Below are 23,634 nucleotides of genomic sequence, written 5' to 3'. Positions count from 1 at the left end.
TTTGTAGAAAAATCATCCCCAAATGGCTCCAAAACATCCCCAATGACTAGATATGACTTCAAACAAATTCCAAGCTATAAATACAAGCTGAGGACACTTGAAGAAGAAATAGAACAACTATCCAAGCAATCAAACACAAGAGAAAAGTTTTTCATTATTATTTCATCTTTCTCTTGTAAACATTTTTGTTCTTGTGAGCTTAAATTTCTTGTAAACACCTACCTTAGAGATGTTTTCTTGTTTACATTTCCTTTCATTGTAAAGGGGTTTTGGTTCTAGCTTAGCCTTCTAAAAGCTAGGGGAAAGGTTCTAGTTTAGCCCGTGAAAAACTAGGGAGTTGTAAAGGTTATCTCTTTGTCCTTGAAAAAGAAAGAACAAATTAGTGAATTTGTTGGAAAATCCTTGGTGAGGAGCTAAGGTAGTGGAGGTAGACTTGGTTGAGAAGTCAAACCACTATAAATCGCTGTGCATTTTTATATCTTTCAATCTCCTTACTCCCTAAAAACAAAAACCGTTCCGACCCCTCTTTGCAAACATTTCCGGTTGTCGATTCGAGCTTCTGAAAATCCCAACATAATCGCTAATCTAGAGCAACATAAGAATTACATAAACACAAGGATGCTAAGACATAATACTGAACAATAGGTACATGTAAGATCTAGATTAAGTACTACCTACTTAGGGTTCAATAATTCTATCACTATAGTTTGAGTCTCATGAGCCTTTCCATGAGTATACAAGTGTGGGCTCTCTAACCGTAATGCCAAAATTATAGAATGTAAAAAGTGTGATACATAACCAAACATCAAAATACATATATTTATTGGCATTAGCCATCAATACACGGAAGTGCCTTAGCACTGGTATTAAAGTGCCTCGACACTGATACAAAAGTGCATTCGCACTGATACTAAAGTGCCTTAGCATTGCAAATACATACATATACCTTGGATGACCACCGTGTATACAAGTAGCTCGGGGGTCCTTATCGTTTCCCGAGTAGCAACAAAGACATAAGTTTTATGAAATCTTACCTCATACGACTTATATGGTTATCACACATATAATATTATCTCATTGTTATCTTATCACTATTATTAATCACAACACAAGTATGTGAGATCGTTCTCTCACTTACTACATTATGCTAAACTTAATGATATTTTAATGTCTTATGCCCTTAAGGCAATTCATATTCATCACTACATATGCATATCTAAGACCCGCAGGCCACCCAACACTGACATCGCTAACCCACCCCTTGCGAGTGTTCAGGCCTCTCGCCCTAGTTAGCTCCTAAAGTGTCTCGCGCACTAACAATGCCTCACTAAGGCAACCAAGATAACCTAGCTATGCTCTAGCATGGTTGGACTCATTAAAGTGAGACTATCCTCTCACTAGTTGCCATCTCGTTCATTACTTAAGGACACTTTAGTCACTCTAACTCAAGTGGAGTCTCTACGTGTTTCCTAGTTCAATAGTTGTTTTAGAGTTTGTTGATCATTTTCTGAAGTACTAGCTGGCCTTATACCTAGTTCGGGTTCATTTTTTTAGTAATGACACTTTAATTGTTCTTATCGTACTTCCCTTCAATACCTCATGAATTTGAAGGGGCGGCTTGCCCCTCCTAGGTTCGTTGACATTCTCAGAGTTCGCGTTATACTATTATCGAATCTGGATAACTTATTGTACCATTTTTTGGTACATCCTCTATGATGATCCTTGTTTTTAACAACCCGTATACGTACTCCATTGAAGATTTTTTGATGTATTATGTTTAGTATATTTACATCAGTCGTAACCCACTCCTACGAGTGTTTCTAGGTATGTTTAGTCATTTATATCCCTCACAGCCTATGTCTTACTGTTATGAATCTTCATTGGCTCTTACGAGCCTTAAACGAGTCAAATCTAACCATTCAAAGTGAATAGTATTGATACTCTACTTGTAGTATCGATACCCTAGGGTCAAGTATCGATACCCCTATGAGTATCGGTACCAAAATTTCATTCTGCTACTGAAATTGGGGTTGAGTCTCAATACTAACACCCTCGATCTTGAGACCGAAGTGACAGTATCGATACTCCCTAGGGGTGTTAAAAAATACCCGACCGAGCCGAGTACCCGACTGAAAAATGTCGGGTCAGGCCCGGGTCACAAAATTTCTTATTTTTTCGGGTACCCGATTGCCTGAATACCTGGTTATAATTATTATTTTTTATATTATAATATTACATATTTAATTATTAATAATTTTCTATATTAAATTAAACTAATAAAATTAGGAAAACCCACCCACCCAATAATTATACGTTTAATAATTAATATAATATTTTTTAATAATATCAGTTTTATTTAAAAAACTAATTAAAAAATAAAAACTGGGTACCGACAACATCCAGGTAATGACACAGACCTAAAATTCTAATACCTGAAGACTCGGGTACCCGAAAATAGGGTACCTAAATTTGATCACCTCTAATGCTCCATGCCCAGAAACCCTAATTTTTCCCTAATCTAAACGATATAAATACTATTCATCACAGTATCGATACTCGAACCCATAAATGGGTATTTTAGGCACGAAAATCACCTAAAATAACCCTAAAGGTCAAGGTTTTATTCTAAATCATGTATTGAAGTTTTAGGGAGTTAACTAGGGTCTTAAGGTGTCATAAAAACATATTATTAACATCTAAACAGGGTTTTAAATAGCGTTCATGATCACGTTTTCGGTCGCGTCGCGTTTATCATGGTTGCAGATATAACGGATGTTATTGCGGTCATTGCGGATATCGCGATCGTGAATTTTTTTCGATTGAGCTGATTTTTTAAATAAAAGACCTGTTTTAAAAAGAAATTAAAATAACGGAATAATAGCGGTCCACTATTGTCGCGATTTACCGCGATCCGTTAAATTGCGGCCGCAATCCACCGTATTGGTGTGATCCCGCTTCATACTGTTATTTTTCGCGATAGCGGTTTCGAACATCGCCACGACCGCGATATAACGACCGCAACACCACTATTCGGCCGCTATTTGAAACCCTGTACCTAAAACGTGATTTGTATAAGAAATCAAAGTTAAGCCCTAAAATGCTCAAATACCCCAAATCTTAGCAAAAACTATGAATTTATAAAATATTAATACTCCAAAAGATTAGAAATACACTACCTTGATGATTGAATCTCGAAATGAAGCTCCTTTAAGCACCAAATACCTCCCCCTGTGTCTTGGATGACAAAACCCTAAATTTCATTACAACCAAATAACCCAAAGCTTTGCACCATAAAAATGATGTTGCTAGATGGATTAAGAACGAAATTGAAGTATAAAAGATACCCAAAAGCTTACCTTTCAGCAAAGATACTTGGGAGGAAGAAGGGAGAAGAGTTTATGGATAAAATGAAGGAGAAGAAATGAAGAGATGAGAAATATGATGAAATATAAAACCCTCATATTTGTAAAACGGGGAAATTGCACAATTAGTTCTACCTTGTTTTTCATCATTTTAAAAACCCTTTTACTATGGCTAATTGGGCCCAAACCCAAGCCTAATTTAACCCAATGACTTAAACCATGAAATCTACGGAGTGCACTTACCTTTCGGGTAAACCCAAAACTACTAGCTTGTAATTTGGGGTGTTACAACCTAATTTTCCCCCTTATTTTTATTCAATTGAGATATATATATATATATATATATATATATTAAGTTGTAAAACAAAACAAAATGTATGGTCTGCCCCAGTGATAGAGTTGTACTCGATTAAAACTTTTAGTTGTTGGTTCGAATCCTATTAGGTGCAAGAATGGTCGTTGTTATTTTAAGCTTTCATTGTCATCTTATGATTGGATTGTAAGTTTATTAAATTAAATAAATTAAAAATTCTCTCTAACCAGGCGATGACACATCTCACTATCTGATTTGAAAATTAATTTTATTGAATTAAATAACAATTAGGATCAATTTGGTTAAATGTACAAGTAATAAGGACCAAATATATAAATATACTAATTTATTTAACTGTGACGTCAGGTATTACGTTAAAAATGACTAGTGTCTTGATTAAGAACAATTAAACAGTTTACTGGCCTAGTTGACAAAATTGAAAGATCAAAGATAAAAGTAAAAGAGTTAAATAGTTGAGTGGTCAATAGTATAGTTTACCCTAAAATATATTGAATTAATTTCAAAATATAACCAATTTGATAGATTTTGTAAGTAATAAGGATTAAATGTATAATTATATAAATTTTATTAATTATCAAGTCAACACTTCCTTTAATTATTAACGACAAGTGACTTGATTGAATGTATTTAAATAGTTTAGTGATCTGAATGACAAATTTTCAAAAACGATGATCAAAATGAAAATGGAAAATAGTTAGGTGATCATTATTATAGTTTACCCAAAAAAGATGAAAATAATATAATAAATATTTTATTTTAACTAATTTACATTTAATGTTTATACTAATTTATAAGTATACGACGAGTCTTTTTTAATTTTAAAATTTTATTAATTAAATTAATAATATTCATCGTTAGTGATACTCTTTTTAATTTTAAAATTTTATTAATTAAATTAATAATATTCATCGTTAGTGATACTCGTCGAACGTAAAATAAGTATCCATTTTGAAAATTGTTAACATATTTGAATTATTTTGGGGTGTGTAGCACAAACGTGATCAAGAGAGAGTGGTGGTAATACAGGGCCTAGCATACTCGGTGTTTACATACGTGTCCTTGAAGACACATCTGATTGGATTAAATTCAACGGCTATGATCATTTTTAAGAAACCAAATCAAATGTTAAGCAATGCATCCATATATAAAATAAATTTTCTATAGACTTTTATCCTATTTAATATTATTTTCTCAATTCATAAAATTCAGATCTAAAATTTTAGTCATTAAGCACGAACGGAGTGGCTTTCATAGTAAATAAATTATTGTTATTTTTTGAAGATTCGGATTTGAACACCATAAATATCAGATACGTGAATTTTCAATATCAAAATAATGTGAGTTATCTTATAATAGATATCTTATACTTACCCCATATTAACAAAAAAATAATAATAATCATTAAACATTAAACCACTGATTACTTTGGCTTATCAGTCCTAAATTTCTTGCGATGTTATTGTTAATACATCTTTCTATGAAATTGAAGTCGTGCTTAAAAGCTTTTTCCTTAAAAGTTTCCATTTTAGTATAAATAATAATAATAGTAAGAAAAGTTAGGAAAGTTATATAATGTTCGACGAGTATGTTTGAGTATCATTAATTGTGAGGATTGTTGAATACTATTAATTTAATTTATAAAATTTTAAATTTCTAAATGACTCAGCGTATAATTATAAATTAGTTAAAATTTTAAAGGTAAATTATTTAAAATAAAATATTAATTATATTATTTTATAAAATTTTAATAAAATTTTAAATAATTTTTAAAGATAAATTATAATTTTGTATTGTAAAAAAATTAAAAATATATAATATAATTAATTATTTATTTTAAATAATTTATATTTAATTTTTTAATTAATTAATAATTATACGTTGAGTATTTTAAAATTTTAAATTTTTATAAATTAAATTAATAATATTTAACGATCTTTACTATTAATAATGTTTAACGATGTTTAACGATACTCATCAAACGTGACAGATTGATCTAAAAATTAATGCAAGGAATACAACTCGACCGTACTGGTTGCAGTGAAATAATTTTGAAAAAGAAATTAGCTATCCATGCATAAATAGAAACTCATGATCCTGAAGGAGACAAAATTAACAAAGAGCAATATCTTACTTTTTAATATATGGAGTATATGTTTATTTAAATCACATTTTATATAAGCTTCAAAAAGAAAATTCATATTTTATAGGTCCGAAATGAAAGAGCGGATATTATAAAAAAAAATTATTATTATTATTATTTAAATTTTTAGTTCGGATATTAAAAATGTCATAAATATAAATATTTAATATTAAATGAATATAAATTATTTTTAAATAAATATTAACTTTACTTCCAACGTATTAATAAGAAAATATCACATTTTACACGTCTGAAAAGGAAGGGCGGATACTATTGAAAAAGTGAAGGGAGAAAATCCAAGGAAACAAATACTAATCAATTGTGTAAGTCTTACGTCACTTCAAGAAGTCATGAATGATGATGTCATTAGTGCAGCCACGTGGTGCATTGGTTTGTATTTATTTATTTTTAATTAATTATTAGTATTCGATCTATTGATCGATTAATTCAGATCAGATATTGTAGAGGCGAAGACGATCTTCTCAACCTAATTTACTCCATTCACAAACTACAGGGTTCGAATACTGACATTGTTTAAGAAATCTAATGTCTCATCTCACTAAATCAATTTATTGTTGTTTTCTATAATAGTATGATATTATTTGATTATGATTTAATTGATTTTTTATATATATCCATATATATTTTTTGGGTTGCTCTCCTCCAGTTTTAAAGCTTCGTTTTGATTAATTTGGATCGATCCGGATAGCACACCTGACTTTATTAGGTGAGTCTTCTAGTGATGATTTTCTGAATACACAAAGACTTAAACCTAAAACCTTACTTAAACGATGTCAAGTTACGAGTGGATCAACTCTTGTTGGTCTAAAATTAATAATAATAGATAACCAACTAGGGTTTGATTTTGTATTTGGTAAAATATAAAATTATTCGTTAAATATGTGTCCAAATTATTATAGACTTCATATTAATTTAAGAAAAAATAGAATATCAAATAAAGAGATAATCTTCATCTAAATACTAAAAGAATCATAATAAATGGGTAAGATAAGTCAGACCTAAACACTAACAGAATCATAATCTATTAATCTTTAACCACGGTCAACTCTATCAACTAGGAGTGTAAACGAGTCGAGTGGAACTCGAGTATTGATGAATTTGACTCGACTCAAAAACTCTAAAATGGAGTTCGACTCGACTCAAAAACTTGCGAGTTTAAAATTTTTAAGTTCGACTCGAACTCGAAATCCTGAACTGAAGCTCGTGAGCAGCTCGAAAAGGCTCGAAATAAAAAAAAATCTTAAATTTAACTCGATTGAAGCCTCAAACTCGAACATGAACCTTAAATATATGAAAATCTTACTGTATTTAAAAAAATCAATACATAAATATTAATAATATTAATAATTTTTTTAAAAAAAATCTTAATATATTATATTTTTTGAGTTGCTCACGAACTTTTCGAGTCGAATATCAAATAGCTCGTTTCGGCTCGTTAAGAACTCGAGTCGAGTTCTTCGATCCGAGTATTTATTAAGCCTTGATCGAGTCGATCTAAAGTAACTTACGATCTGTCTCGTCTCATTTACGGCCCTACTATCAAACACTCCATAAAAAATATGTTGTTCTAAAGATTTTATTATCTTTTGAAAATTAAGATATTTTTATTTTTAGATGTTATGGAGTGCGTCAAATTAACGTGTAATAAAGGTATGTATATGTAGATGTAGTCATACTACTATTCCTATTCAAGTAATTTTGACGTTCAGCCCTTGCCTTCGGAAAGGGACCTTGGTGTGTGAAAGAGAATTTTAATTAAAATATGACTTAATTTATATTCAAATGATTAAAATTTTGTTTTTTCAAATGTTGTTTAATTTTGGATAGATAGGATGTAAAGACCGACACAGGTTCAATTATAGTTTTTTTAGGTATTAAGTTAGAGCACTAAAAATATTAGGGATACAAGCGTGTAATGTCAAAATTTAAGGTTAAATATCCGATCGAGTTGAGTCATAAAATTTTGAGTTATTCGAGTCCTATTTTATATTTCGGAATTGAATTGAAATTTTTTCGAGTCACATCAAGTTTATGAAATTCAAGTCGATTCAAATTTTCGAGTTTATATTTAAATTTAATTATAAATATTTATAATATTATGACATTATTTGCTTCTAATTCAAATGGTATTTTATAACCATATACAATTCATACATATATATATATATATATATATATATATATATTTCTGTAGTTTTTCATATGTGATTTACATATACCATACAAAATCGACTTAAACTTAAAATCAATCTACTAATTACTAAAAATTTTAAGTTATTCAAGTTGTAATTTACAACTCAAATTGAACGCGAAATTTTTTCGAGTTGAGTTTATGAAATTATAATTCGAAATTAATTCAAGTCGAGTCAACTCAAAAAATTAATTTTTTAATTCGAGTCAAATTTTACAAACCCTTATATCAAATGATTAAGAGATATAACACACACTAACTTATACTATAGATTAATAAAAAAATTCAATTATTTTGGGCGTGAAGCACAAGCGCAATCAAGAGAGAGTGGTAGCAGTGCAGAGCATATCATACGTGGTGCTTACATAAGCGTCCTTGAAGACCACATCTGATTGGATTAAATTCAACGGTTCCGATCATTTTAAGAAGCCAAATCAAACGTCAAGCAACGCACCCTACGTGGTATAAATTTCTAACTTCATTGTTACTCGTACTCTCCACTCTCCAGTCTTATGTTTTAATTTGCTCTGTGTTTTCTTACCTTTCCACCTCCAGTCTATGTTCAAGCTATATTAAAATCGGATCTTTCCTCTCTTTTCTCGGAAAAGAAAATTCAGATTAATTTTCTCATCAATCAAACATATGCTCGCCATGGAGAATATTGAGAATATTGGCGACGAGTACAAAAATTATTGGGAGACAAAATATTTCCTTGAAAACGAAGAATACAGGTACCTTCTTCCTTTTCCATTTCAATTTGCGGTAAGAGTAAAATCCTTTTAGAAAGTGAAACGCCTTTGGCTGAGACAAACAGTAGAGGATTGAATTTGAGTTATTACGAATCAAGTAAAGAGATTTTAATTCTGTTTTGAATTGAAGCAGTTGGGCGATTGATGAGTTCTCCGGCTACTACGATTCGAGTTCTCCCGACGGAGCAGCCTCCTCCGTCGCCTCCAAGAACATCGTATCCGAGAGAAACAGAAGGAAAAAGCTTAACGAACGCCTCTTTGCTCTCAGAGCTGTTGTTCCAAATATCAGCAAAGTATGTCCTGTTTTATGCTTCAATTATCAAAGAAATTGGAGATCGATCCTTTGTTTGTTTGATGTTTGATGAAATGCTTCGCAGATGGACAAGGCTTCAATTATCAAGGACGCCTTGATTACATCCAGGAGCTGCACGATCAGGAGAGCAGAATCCAGGCGGAGATCATGGAGTTGGAGACTGGAAAACTGAAGAAAACTCCAGGGTTCGGGCATGAACAAGACCTACCGGTGTTGAGATCCAAGAAGACGAAGCTCGACAACGTTTTCGGTTATGGAGGATCAACAGCTTCCCCTATTGAAGTTCTTGAAGTAGTCTATTGAACCTATAATTCCCCCATCTCATGCTAGCAGTCGTTTTTCAAAACTGTTGACTTTCAATTAATTTTGGTTTTGGAAGCTGAAAGTGACGCACATGGGTGAAAAGACAATGGTGGTGAGCATAACATGCAGCAAAAGGATGGACACGATGGTCAAATTGTGTGAGGTTTTTGAATCTTTGAAGCTCAAAATCATCACAGCAAACATCACTGCGGTCTCCGGTGGGCTGTTGAAAACCGTGTTCATCGAGGTAAGTAATTTCCCCTTTTTTCCCTTTTAACATGTTCTGTTCCCATTCAAGTCGCATTTTGTTTTATTTTCTGAGTCGTGATACGCGACACCACCAGTAATACCTGCATATATTTATGACCTAAAACGGAAAAAAAATCGATGTTTACTCTTCAAGCAACTTAGATCCGTGCATACAAATAAGAATAAAATAGGACATTAAATCATATTAAAAATGATATTTTTAGTTAGTAGAATTTTAAAAATTATAAAATACTTATTTAATATTTCAATTATTATAAAATAATTATTAAATTTTATCAAACTATTACAAAATAAATCTTGAGCTTAACAAAATTTTATAACACACAATTTGATAAGTTTAATATATAAGCTTTAGAAGTTTTAGTAATTAAAAAAATTATTTCATCGTAGTTTAGTAACTATATGCATTCTTGCCAATGTTGGTATAAGTGGTAAGGATTCAGGAATTTGAGTTTATAAGGTTAAATTTGAATCTTACCATTATCACTCATTGTAACAATCTGTAAATTCTTATATAAATTTCAATTAGATCTTAGGTATGTTATAGTCCTCAACTAAAGATTTCAACTAGAGATACAAGGGGCGAAAAAGATTGAAACGGGAGATAAACTTTAATAAAGGGATGATCCACTACCATATTTTATTGACTAATTTAATATATACTTAGAAACATGACTAGGGATGGCAAACGGGTACGGTTTCGTGGATTCTGCACCGCATCCGCTCCAATTGGAGCGAGGATGGGTATAATTTTAGCGGGTAGTGGGCGGGTGTGGATTTATAAAGTGGTACCCGTCGTGGGTGGTGGGCGGGTAATGGGTTTGAGACATTACCCGCCCCGCATCCGCCCGCCCCGCATCCGCCCGCCCCACATCCGCCCACCCAGCTAAATATCTATTAAATTTTGGACCATTATGAATTTAGGTGTAATTTTAGAGACTAATTTATAAATTTTAATATTATATAATATATAACATATAATTTAACTAAATATTAAGGATATTTAGTCTTTAATCTGGTATTTAATTAGGGAAATATTCGGCTCTTTGATTAAACCCATAATTCCACTAACCACGTCACTTTCCATGTTCTTTAGCCTATGCTGCACATCCTGCCCATCCAAACACAAATTAGCCGTACTATAAGCATTAACATCAAAAGCAGCAGTTTCCATGTTCTTTAGCCCCTCAAAACCCATATTAGGCGCACTATGAGCATTAACATCGAAAGCAACACAACAATCCAACTCTGCGACTACATGCTCCCTATAATCTGTCTCCATAACATTCGTAGAGCCACTTCTCTGACAAATTGAAGCATGCGCTGCTACCCCATCACGAACTGTCTGGGAACTAACTCCAACATCTCATTAGTTTGTTGTCAGGCGGGTATAGATGGGTATGTCGCTAGTGGGTAGTGGGTGTGGAGATGGATTTGAAAATGTACCCGCGTGGGCGAGTGTGGATTTGAAAATTTGTACCCATCATGGGTGGTGGGCGGGTGGTGGATTGAAAAATAGTAGGTAGGTATGGGGATGGGGTATCCGCACCCGACTCACCCGTTTACCATCCCTAAACATGACAAATAAATAACTAATATGTACAAAAATAAAAGAATGAAATATTGAAGTACTTTGGTAATCATATTTCAGATACAGAAAATATCATATATTTTTTTTAATTTTTGCCTGAAACTTACCATACAACTTTGCTAGTGCAATTTAACTAAACAAATACTTTAATTTAATCGATCTCTGTAGTTTAATTATTTAAAGGTTAGTGGAATCCAGAATGTCCGAATAAAACTAGTTCCGACACAACTAAAGTGGGAAAGGAAAAGGGAAAGTGAAAGTACCATTATCTCCCACTTTAAACGAACAACATAACATCGATTATGAATAGTAGAGAAAAAATATTTAATAAATTGTTGTGTTTTTTAAATTTGAAAATATTTAAAAAAACTAGTTTATATATTCAAAAATATCATCTTATAAAAAAGTTGGTATACAACTATCTTCTGCTTATTTTTTTTAATATAACATATAATTAATGCATTGTTAGAGTAGAAATTTATATGGACTAATTGTGAATCACATCATGACACTGTTAAAACTTTTAAAATAATATAATTATTGATGGCTAAATTTTTTAGATAATGGCAAAATTTTTTAGATAATGCGTTGAAAAAAAAATTTCATCAAATATTTCTATTGAAAAATTATTTTCTGAAATAGGGTTATTGCTACAGTAATCTTGCAGGTCGCCATGTAATCAAAACGACCATGCAGGTCGCCACGCACGCCCTGCGATATATGAACATTTGCGTCTTTGTTTCTTGTTTTTATACGTTATCTTAGCCTTACAAATGGCTAGACCACCATTGTCCTTTGCTATTTTAGCTTTTGTTTTTGGCCCACGGTTGGTTCTTTCAAGAATACAATACAATAATACTCCTATTGTTTTGTGAATAAAAAAAGTACCATTGTTATTATTATTTTATGAATTTTCTTTTGGATATTTCTCGAATCCTAACTGCATCAAAATTAGATTATTTTTATAAAATTTTAGACATAAAAATCAACATTATTTTAAAATTTTAATTTAATATATTATACATAAACTTTAATTTTATACAATTATATATATATATATATATAAAATTCTAATTTGATAATAAATTATTAAAACTAATTCTATATGTCCGATTGATAGAACTATTGAAATTTTAAAATTTGTTTGTTGAATTTATATTATATAAAAAAATTAGTTAATTAGTTTAAGTTATATTATAATAAAAAATAGTTTATTAGTTAGTTTAAGTTATATAAAAGAATTAGTTTGTTAGTTTGTTAGTTTAGGGTTTATAGTTTATTAGTTTAGGGTTTAGAGTTTCCGAGTTTATTAGCATCAAAAATAGTTTGTTAGTTATATATAAAAAATATTTAATTAGTTTGTTAGTTAAATAGTTTAAGTTATATTTGTTTGTTGAATTTATATTATATAAAAAATTTAGTTAATTAGTTTATTAGTTTAAGTTATATTATAATAAAAAACAGTTTATTAGTTAATTTAAGTTATATAAAAGAATTAGTTTGTTAGTTTGTTAGTTTAGGGTTTAGGGTTTATAGTTTATGGTTTAGGATTTAATATTTAGTGTTTAGGGTTTAAGGTTTCCACTCATGTTACATATACTATAAACCCTAAACAATAAATCTTAAATCTTAAATCTTAAATCATAAACACTAAACCTTAAACTAATAAACTAACAAACTAAACTATAGTTTAGGGTTTAGGGTTTAGAGTCTAAGGTCTAGTATTTAAGATTTATTGTTTAGGGTTTATAGTTTTTGGTTTAGGGTTTAGGGTTTAGAGTTTAAGGGCTAAGGTTTATAGTTTATGATTTAAGGTTAGAGTTTAGGATTTAGGGTTTATAGTATATGCAACACAAGTGGAAACCTAAAACCTTAAATCATAAACACTAAACACTAATTACTAAACACTAAACACTAAACACTAATCACCAAACACTAAATCATAAACTATAAAACCCTAAACACTAAATTATAAACCCTAAACTAACAAACTATAAACCCTAAATCATAACTTAAACGTGAATTTTCCCCTTAAACAACTAATACACTATTCTTTTATATAACTTAAACTAACTAATAAACTATTTTTTATTATAATATAACTTAAACTAATTAACTAAATTTTTTATATAATATATATTCAACAAACAAATATAACTTAAACTATTTAACTAACAAACTAATTACATATTTTTTATATATAACTAACAAATTATTTTTGATGCTAATAAACTCGGAAACCTAAAACCTAAAACCCTAAACTATAAACCCTAAATCCTAAACTAATAAACTAACAAACTAATTTTTTTAAAATATAACTGAAATAACTAATAAACTATTTTTTATTATAACATAACTTAAATTAATTAACTAAATTTTTAATATAATATAAATTCAACAAACAAATATAACTTAAATTATTTAACTAACAAACAATTAAAGTTAGTTCAGATTTTAAAATTTCAATAGTTCTATCAATCAAACATATAGAATTAGTTTTAATAATTTCTTATCAAATTAGAATTTAATATATATATATAATTGTATAAAATTAAAGTTTATGTATAATATATTAAATTAAAATTTTAAAATAATGTTGATTTTTATGTCTAATTTTTTATAAAAATAATCTAATTGTGATGCAGTCAGGATTCGATAAATATCCAAAAGAAAATTCATAAAATAATAATAATAATGGTACTTTTTTATTCACAAAACAATAGGAGTATTATTGTATTGTGTTCTTGAATTGAAAGAACCAACCGTGGGCCAAAAACAAAAGCTAAAATAGCAAAGGACAATGGTGGTCCCCAAGAGCCATTTGTAAGGCTAAGATAACGTATAAAAACAAGAAACAAAGGCGCAAATGTTCATATATCGCGGGGCGTGCATGGCTACCTTTGCTTGGTCGTTTTGATTACATGACGACTTGCTTGGTCGTTTTGATTACATGGCGACTTGTAAGACTACTGTAGTAATAACCCCATTTCAGAAAATAATTTTTCAACAGCAATATTTGACGGAATTTTTTTTTCAACGCATTATCTAAAAAATTTAGCCTGATCCAACAGTGGTCGGTTGTAAATAACAAAGGTAAAAGCCAATGTAACACCCCATTAGCCCAGTAATACAAACAATATGTATATATGCAAAAGGGTTGATTTTCCTCAAGTTAAAAATTAAACAAATAAATTAATTGCGTAAATCCCAAACAGGAAAGTATATTCATTCTATGAATCAAATTATTTTAATACCAATCAAAAGTTGTATACTATATATGTACTATTTAATTAATATTGGAGATATTAAGTTTCTATTATGAAACCATCCAAAAGGATAAAGAATCACTAATACAACATATTTTACTTTACAACATGTATAATAAAATAAGGGGAAAAGAATACATTACCTTTCAAAACGTGATTGTCAACAACAAAATGTTCAAAAATACTGCAAACAATGAAACCAGATTTGCTTAGTTTAGGCGCAACAACATGGGAACAAAAGAACGTGAAGCGTACGATTATGCACAATCTAGAATGGAAGAACTGCTCTAGACCAAGACAACAATACAAATATACAACTGACGAAAATTTCTTTTATCCTCAAGTGATGTCATGGACCACAAGGGGTACTTGCAGTCTTACAAAACTCTAGACAAGAGTCATTCACATGGATTTTAAAAAATAAATCGAACAAGTCGGTTCAACCAGTTGTTCAAACAATACAACTATATAAGTCAAGCTGTAAATAAGAAAATTAGTAAAAAGAATACAAATATACAACTATATAAACCGTGTTCATATAGACATTCAATCCATTTTCAATCACAAGTCTCGGCTAAGATGAGAAATTTATTCAGGAGATTGTGAAAGATAAGCTACACACCTTCCTGCTGTCATCACTGGACAAAGTTTTCACAATTTTAGGCCTTGATGAAAAGAACACACTCCCAAGGGGACTGTAAGCAACAATCTCAATGCCAAGTTCTCTGGAAAATCATAAAAGAAATCACAGTCTCTTAAACTTTTTTCAAGTGTTATGCATAAATAAACCTGCAAGTTGGAAAAATGCCAGCCTCAACATCTCTGGACCACAAAGACCACTCTAACTGCACAACACTATCAACTAGTTTATTAAGTTCTCCAATTTGGGTCAAAATCCATTAATATAAATATCCATCTCAGCGTGACATTAAGACAAACACTTTATCAACTACGTGACCATCAAGCAAAAGGATGGGAATTGAAAAAACACAAACCGTGATTTAAATGGGAACCTTGGTATCAATCCGATGCTGATAATAAAGATCAATGCAATCAACTCCCAAACGTTTCAAGCTACCTTCAAAAGAAGCTCTAACATAAACAAGATCACCACAGATATCACTTTTTCCATCGGTATAACATATACAAAACTTGGCAGCCAATTCAACCCTTTCTCCAATGTCTTCTTTCAACACCTCCTCGAAGAGGAGTTCATTCGTATGAGGGCCATAAGAATCAGAACGTCGGGATTTCTCAATTCATAAAAGTGTGAAACGATAGAGTAAGAGTTAAGAACGATTTAGGTATGATATTAAGGGCACGACTATGTCTATTAAAGATGTGGATGGAAGAGCGGGTTACTCAAAGAGTTACGAAACGAATGTGAATGAGATGATCGATGAAAAATTGGCCGACGATTGTGTGCTCAAATAGGTTAAGAGAGCTAAAGGAAAGTAAAGGCTCAGACTAAGGAGATTAGGGTTTAGAAATTTCCAAAGAAATCCACGAGAGAATGAAAATATAAGGTATAAGAAATAAAAAAAAAGATGAAACTATGGAACTGATCCATAACTTTCTAACTTTATCAATTTGGAATCTAAATTTTCATAAATTACTGGTTTAATTCAAACTCCAAGTTTTATTTTTTTAATTAAACTCCATAATTGGATTTTTAATTTCATCAATTAATTGTTGGACTCTCACATTTTCATCATTGGTTGGTTAATTACAGATTTAGTTCCCTTTAAAAAAATGGTTGTCCCTTTTTTCCCATATGTATAGGGTAAGGGGAGGTAAGATAGTAGGTTGCCCCCAACACCATGTTGAGAGCAGCTTCCGTAGGAGACCTCCGAATTATGAAATACCCTCCGTAGGACTCGATCTCAAAACCTCAAAATTAAGAACCTTGTGCTCTACCAACTGAGCTGTATAGTCATTTCATTTAGTTTCCTTTAGTTTGTAACAATTCTAATTTAATCCTTACTTTGCATGTTTAATTACTATTTTGACCATTATTCTTTTATGTTTTGGTAATTTAGACTTAATTATTTTATTTAAAGTTTTATTATTATATTATTATTTTTTATTATTATTGAGATCAAACCTTAACCACACAAATTTATTGGCAAAATATCTGCATCATACCCAATCATAAGGATACTTGAAAAAAATGTAATTTTGTGACTTGGGCTCGATCTATGAAATGTCTAGTCGGGTACTCGACCCGATCAAGTAATTTTTTAGATAATTACTCGATTTTTCTAGTTTGGGTCGGCGGGTCAATGGGTCGGGTCAATCGGGTTGGATATTTTTCAATACCCCTAATTAAAATACATGTAATTTGAATCAATAAGGTTGGTTCAAGTGGTAAGCAACTTGATTTCGTTTAAGTAGGTCTTGAGTTCAAGTCATTGTGAATGCAAAAAATTCCCATTGGGAGACTCGCCCACCAAAGCCAGGTGTACAACCCAGTTCAGTTCAGATGTGTCAAGGCGAAGCCTTGGAACCGTAAGGGCAACAAAAAAACCAAAAAAATACATGTAATTTGAAAGTTTAATGATTAAAATTGAAAGCTTTAAAATGTTAATGAATAAAATGAACATGAGAATAAAATTGGATAAACATATCATTCAAAAGAAAAAAAAAGAAAAAAGATAGAGGGGTCCCTTATCGTCGGAGGGCGTGTGATTTGTTGGGGTAAATCGACGTCGGAAGAAGTGGAATTGGCTAGCAAAGATTCCATCGCCGCCGTGCCGGAGAGAACCAATAGCAAGAGAGTATATCAAATCCGTGGACGATGGATAGTTTAAGGTTTAGCCATTATGGGGAACAATCCACCCAACTAAAGATATCGCATCGTGTAGGAATTGAAACGGGCCGACATTTTTCTCCATCCAATTTTAATGCAAGAAATATTCAAATTATAGAAATAATTTAAAAAGATATGTATTTTAATATATATCAAGTGAGATGGATTTTATTTAAATTTAAATCCAATATGATTTTATAAAGTTTATGAATAACTTTAAAAAAATGTTTAAAAGGGATGAAGAGGTTAATTAACTTTTGTTGGAAGAATGATAAATCTTACCATAACATTCAATAACACTTACGGTAATTTTAAGGCAATAAATAATCACAAGTAATTTTTTTAAAAAAAAGAATAATATGGCGTCGTATTATTCTTTCTTATGATTTCTTTAATTTAGAAAATAAATTTAATGTAATTCTTTGATTGATATTTTTTGTCGTTTATTATTACGGTACTAACGTTATAGTTTATGATGTTGACTTAACAATTCACAGTGATTGATAATGTGATGAATGACATGACAGATGGTTAAATTAGTAATTAATTCAAATATGATAGATGAACTGTCACGTAAAAACCGTGAATTGTTATGTCAATATTGTAAATTGTTATGTCAACATCGCAGCAACAGTCAATAATGGAAATCATTAATCAAATTGTCATATTAAATTTTTTTTTGAGCTTAAAGTCACATTAATAAAAAAAATAATTTAAGGGCTATATTGTTTTTTTAATTGCAATGATTTCTGATTTTTTTAAGTATAATTTTAATATTAGTTAAAAGATTTTCTTGTGAAAGGAAGAAACTTAGAAATATTATTCCATCGAAATTTCAAACACAGTGCATTGGAGAGACACTTATTTTACAAGGACACATGGACTCGCCAAACTTACCTTTAAAACATAAGACTGCCGAAAACTAAATACTCTACGAAGTTGGACACATGGACTCATCGTTACATGCTCATCGGACTCTGTGGATCGTTCAGAGCTGCAATGGCTGTTTCAATCTGCACCTTTAGCTCATCCTTCTCCCTTTCATCCGCCTGCATTTATGTCGACCCACGATACTATTAAACAATGGAATTTAGTAATGAAGCTCAAAATTACATTTTGTTTTTTAAAATGAACCTTTTTAAGAAATATAAATAGAATAAAAATATTATCTATTGAAAATGAAATATCTTGGTTATTTTGGGCACAGTGTGTGTTCATTCCCTTCAACAAAAAGGAAATTTAAAAGGGAAAACATGTGAGAAATTTGCAAAGAGAGTATATATTTGACACGCTCTTTAATTCTTATCTGATAGATTCATCACGTATTTCTAAACAACAAATGAAATTATTAAAAAAAACCAAAGCAAGCCCTCCACATGGACCACATCCCAGGGAAAACTATAAAGATACAGAAAATTAAGGAAATTATAAATTATTACGTATTATGACAAAAAAACATATTCGAATATATCCATGTATATATGAAAAGCAAATGTGAAAAGATGACACATATTAAACCCTGCACGTTTTAAATGCAAAGGAAATTTGGGACTTGATTCGATGCAAAGGGCAGATTGTTACTTGGCATGAACTGATTTGGTTCCCAATGCATATTCCGAAAATCAGTTTGATTGCTTGGATGGCTCTTCTCAACAAACTGCCTACAAGAGACAGACTTCTTAAAATGGGAATTAGCACCGACAGTATTTACGTTAATTGCAGTAACTCTCACGAGTCGAGGGACCATCTTTTTTCACAATGTACAATGGTAGTGGGACTCTGGAATTCAATTCTGAACCTAAATGGGATGAATACAACTTTCTTATCATGGAATGAAATGGTCATAAAGGCTACTTCATTATGGAAAGGGAGATCCTTACGACCATTTTGAAAATTTCCTGGACTGCTGTTATTTACTCCTTGTGGAAGGAAAGAAATCAGCGAATCTTTCAAGGACGGAGTAGAACGATCGACTGCTTGCTAAAGGAGGTTAAGGACGTTGTTGGAATCCGTCTTGGGGGAACTAATATTAATTGACTAGATAGTACTAATTTAAAGCTTTGTAACGCTTGAGGTATAACATAACCAATCATTTTGTATAGGCTGTTTTTCTTTGGTTCTACACTGTTGAATGATTAATTGATTGTACTTAAACTCTGTTAGGATAATATAAATAGATTTATCCAAAAAAAATGAATGGGAAACAAAATTAGGTGCGTCGGTCCAAATACTTGTGTAAAGAATGAGGGGCTGGTTAAATGTGGTCTCATCTTTTTGAATTTTTGAATTTTTTTATTAATTAAATTTTATAATTTTATATATCCAAATGTTTAATATAAATTTTAAATTTGTATCATTAATATTAAAAAATTATGTTCATTTTTATTATTATTATTCATAATCACCACACTTTTCATGTCGAATGTAAGATAATAGATAACATTAATAATTATATCATTTTAAAAGTTTTAACAGTGTCATGATGTGATTCACAATTAGTCTATATAAATTTCTTCTCTAACAATGCATTAATTATATGTTATATTAAAAACAAATAAGCAGAAGATAATTGTATACCAACTTTTTTATAGGATGATATTTTTGAAGATATAAACTAGTTTTCTTAATATTTTAAAATATAAAACCCACAACAATTTATTAAATGTCTTTTCTCTACTATTGTTTATATATCTATTGAATTAGAAAATACCAAAAAAATAGCACAATCGATGATGTATTGTTATGTCGTACGTTTAAAGTGGGAGATACTGGTACTTTCACTTTCCCTTTCCCACTTTAGTTGTGTCGGAACTAGTTTTATTCGGACATTCTGGATTTCACTAACCTTTAAATAATTAAACTACTGAGATCGATTAAATTAAAGTATTTGTTTAGTTAAATTGCACTAACAAAGTTGTATGGTAAGTTTCAGGCAAAAATAAAAAAAAATGATATTTTCTGTATCTGAAATATGATTACTAACGTACTTCAATATTTCATTCTTTTATTTTTGTATATATTAGTTATTTATTTGTCATGTTTCTGAGTATATATTAAATTAGTCAATAAAATATGGTAGTGGTATGATTCAAATTTGACATTATAAACTCAAATTCCTGAATCCTTACCATTATCTTGACTATGGCATACCTAAGATGTAACCGGGATTTATATAAAAATTTACAGTTTGTTCATTATGAGTGATAGTAGTATGATTCAAATTTGACATTATAAACTCAAATTCATGAATCCTTACCATTTATACCAACCCTCGTTGGCAAGAATGCATATATTTACTAAACTACGATGAAATAATTTTTTTAATTACTAAAACTTCTGAAGTTCATATATTAAACTTATCAAATTATTATAGAATAGCAATTGTGTTATAAAATTTTGTTATGCTCAAGATTTATTTTGTAATAGTTTGACAAAATTTAATAATTATTTTATAATAATTGAAAATATTAAATAAGTATTTTATAATTTTTAAAATTCTAATAACTAAAAATATCATTTTAATATAATTTAATGACCTATTTTATTCTTATTTGTATGCACGGATCTAAATTGCTTGAAGAGTAAACTTCAAAAAAATTCCGTTTTAGGTCATAAATATATGCTGGTATTACTGATGTTGTCGCGTATCACGACGCAGAAAATAACACAAAATGCGACTTGAAAGGGAACAGAACAAGTTAAAAGAAAAAGAAAAAGGGGGGGGATTACTTACCTCAATGAACACGGTTTTCAACAGCCTACCGGAGACCGCAGTGATGTTTGCTGTGATGATTTTGAGCTTCAAAGATTCAAAAACCTCACACAATTTGACCATCGTGTCCGTCCTTTTGCTGCATGTTATGCTCACCACCATTGTCTTTTCACCCATGTGCGTCACTTTCAGCTTCCAAAACCAAAATTAATTGTAAGTCAACAGTTTTGAAAAACGACTGCTAGCATGAGATGGGGAATTATTGGGGTTCAAAAGACTACTTCAAGAACTTCAATAGGGGAAGCTGTTGATCCTCCATAACCGAAAACGTTGTCGAGCTTCGTCTTCTTGGATCTCAACACCGGTAGGTCTTGTTCATGCCCGAACCCTGGAGTTTTCTTCAGTTTTCCGGTCTCCAACTCCATGATCTCCGCCTGGATTCTGCTCTCCTGATCGTGCAGCTCCTGGATGTAATCAATGGCGTCCTTGATAATTGAAGCCTTGTCCATCTGCGAAGCATTTCATCAAACATCAAACAAACAAAGGATCGATCTCCAATTTCTTTGATAATTGAAGCATAAAACAGGACATACTTTGCTGATATTTGGAACAACAGCTCTGAGAGCAAAGAGGCGTTCGTTAAGCTTTTTCCTTCTGTTTCTCTCGGAGACGCTGTTCTTGGAGGCGACGGAGGAGGCTGCTCCGTCGGGAGAACTCGAATCGTAGTAGCCGGAGAACTCATCAATCGCCCAACTGCTTCAATTCAAAACAGAATTAAAATCTCTTTGCTTAATTCGTAATAACTCAAATTCAATCCTCTACTGTTTGTCTCAGCCAAAGGCGTTTCACTTTCTAAAAGGATTTTACTCTTACCGCAAATTGAAATGGAAAAGGAAGAAGGTACCTGTATTCTTCGTATTCAAGGAAATATTTTGTCTCCCAATAATTTTTGTACTCGTAGCCAATATTCTCAATATTCTCCATGGCGAGCATATGTTTGATTGATGAGAAAATTAATCTGAATTTTCTTTTCCGAGAAAAGAGAGGAAAGATCCGATTTTAATATAGCTTGAACATAGACTGGAGGAGGAAAGGTAAGAAAACACAGAGCAAATTAAAACATAAGACTGGAGAGTGGAGAGTACGAGTAACAATGAAGTTAGAGATTTATACCACGTAGGATGCGTTGCTTGACGTTTGATTTGGCTTCTTAAAATGATCGGAGCCGTTGAATTTAATCCAATCATATGTGGTCTTCAAGGACGCGTATATAAGCACCACGTATGATATGCTCTGCACTGCTACCACTCTCTCTTTATTGCGCTTGTGCTTCACGCCCCAAAATAATTGAATTTTTTTATTAATCTATAGTATAAGTTAGTGTACGTTCAAACTTAAAATATAACTCAAATAACTTAAAAATTTTAGTAATTAATAGATTAATTTTTAAGTTTGAATCGAAATTTGAGTCGAACCCATCAACTTTGTATGGCATATGTAAATTATATATAAAAAATATAGAAATATATATATATATATATATATATATATATATATGTATTGTACATGGCTATAAAATAACATTTGAATTGGAATCAAATAATGTCATAATATTATAAATATTTATAATTAAATTTAAATAAAAACTCGAAAATTTGACTCGACTTAAAATGTTATAAACTTGATTCAACTCGAAAAAAAATTTAAGTCAATTTCAAATTATAAAATAAGACTCGAATAACTCATAATTTTTTGACTCTACTAAATCGGATGCTCACCTCTAAATTTTGACATTACATGCTTGTATCCTTAATATTTATAGTGCTTCAACTTAATACCTTAAAGAAAAACTATAATTGATCCTGTTCCGGTCTTTACATCCTATCTATCCAAAATTAAACAACATTTAAAATTGAATCATTTGAATGGAAATTAAGTCAGATTTTAATTAAAAATCTCTTTCACACACCAAGGTCCCTTTCCGAAGGCAAGGGCTGAACGTCAAAATTGCTTGAATAGGAATAGTATTATGATTACATATACAGACTTTTATTACACGTTAATTTGACGCACTCCATGACATCTAAAATTAATAATATCTTAATTTTCAAAATATAATAAAATCTTTAGAACAACATGTTTTTTTATGGAGTGTTGATAGAGTTGACCGTGGTCAAAGATTAACAGATTATGATTCTTTTAGTGTTTAGGTCTGACTTATCTTACCCATTTATTATGATTTTTTAGTATTTAGATGAATGATTATCTCTTTATTTGATGTTCTATTTTTCTTAAATTAATATGAAGTCTATAATAATTTGGACACATATTTAAAGAATAATTTTTTATTTTCCAAATACAAAACCAAACCCTGGTTTGTTCTCTTTTATTACTAATTTTAAACTAACATGGTTGGTTTAAGTAATAAGCAATTTGACATCATTTAAGTAAGGTTTTAGGTTTAAGTCTTTGAGTATACAGAAAATCCTCACCGGAGAGACTCACCTACCAAAATCATGTGTGCGACCCGAGTCAATCCAAATTAATCAAGACAAAACCTTATAAACGGAGGA

General features: G+C 30.7%; 1 protein-coding gene, 1 long non-coding RNA gene and 1 pseudogene across 2 annotated transcripts in view; 1 reads left to right on the top strand and 2 right to left on the bottom strand.

Moving 5' to 3' along the window:
- LOC120116520 overlaps positions 1–23,634 on the bottom strand; it is a 35,702-nt gene that overhangs the window by 9,042 nt on the left and 3,026 nt on the right. The window contains exons 2-4 of the long non-coding RNA XR_005515558.1: positions 17,423–17,428; positions 9,465–9,674; positions 6,342–6,344 (exon numbers count right to left, since the gene is read on the bottom strand). This is a non-coding gene — a long non-coding RNA (uncharacterized LOC120116520). The remainder of the gene's footprint in view (positions 1–6,341; positions 6,345–9,464; positions 9,675–17,422; positions 17,429–23,634) is intronic.
- Positions 244–22,180, bottom strand: LOC120116518 (transcription factor bHLH35-like). Its single transcript, XM_039136988.1, has 7 exons — positions 21,966–22,180; positions 21,655–21,814; positions 21,343–21,570; positions 21,083–21,253; positions 18,307–18,398; positions 10,510–10,515; positions 244–258 (listed from the first exon to the last, which is right to left on the bottom strand). The coding sequence occupies exons 1-5, from the start codon at positions 22,052–22,054 to the stop codon at positions 18,309–18,311; spliced, it is 738 nt and encodes a 245-aa protein (XP_038992919.1). The 5' UTR covers positions 22,055–22,180; the 3' UTR covers positions 244–258; positions 10,510–10,515; positions 18,307–18,308.
- LOC120116519 lies at positions 8,579–9,835 on the top strand (annotated as a pseudogene).

The sequence above is a fragment of the Hibiscus syriacus genome, unplaced genomic scaffold (assembly GCF_006381635.1).
Source record: "Hibiscus syriacus cultivar Baekdansim isolate YM2019G1 unplaced genomic scaffold, ASM638163v2 tig00110299_pilon, whole genome shotgun sequence".
NCBI classification, from domain to species: domain Eukaryota; kingdom Viridiplantae; phylum Streptophyta; class Magnoliopsida; order Malvales; family Malvaceae; genus Hibiscus; species Hibiscus syriacus.
This window is presented reverse-complemented; position numbering and strand designations above follow the sequence as displayed.

Coding starts and splice junctions, on each gene's coding strand:
- LOC120116518 (XM_039136988.1), bottom strand. CDS start 22,054: ATGCTCGCCATGGAGAATATTGAGAATATTGGCTACGAGTACAAAAAT. Junction 21,571..21,654: donor TTGTTCCAAATATCAGCAAA/GTATGTCCTGTT, acceptor AATGCTTCGCAG/ATGGACAAGGCTTCAATTAT. Junction 21,254..21,342: donor CCCCTATTGAAGTTCTTGAA/GTAGTCTTTTGA, acceptor TGGTTTTGGAAG/CTGAAAGTGACGCACATGGG.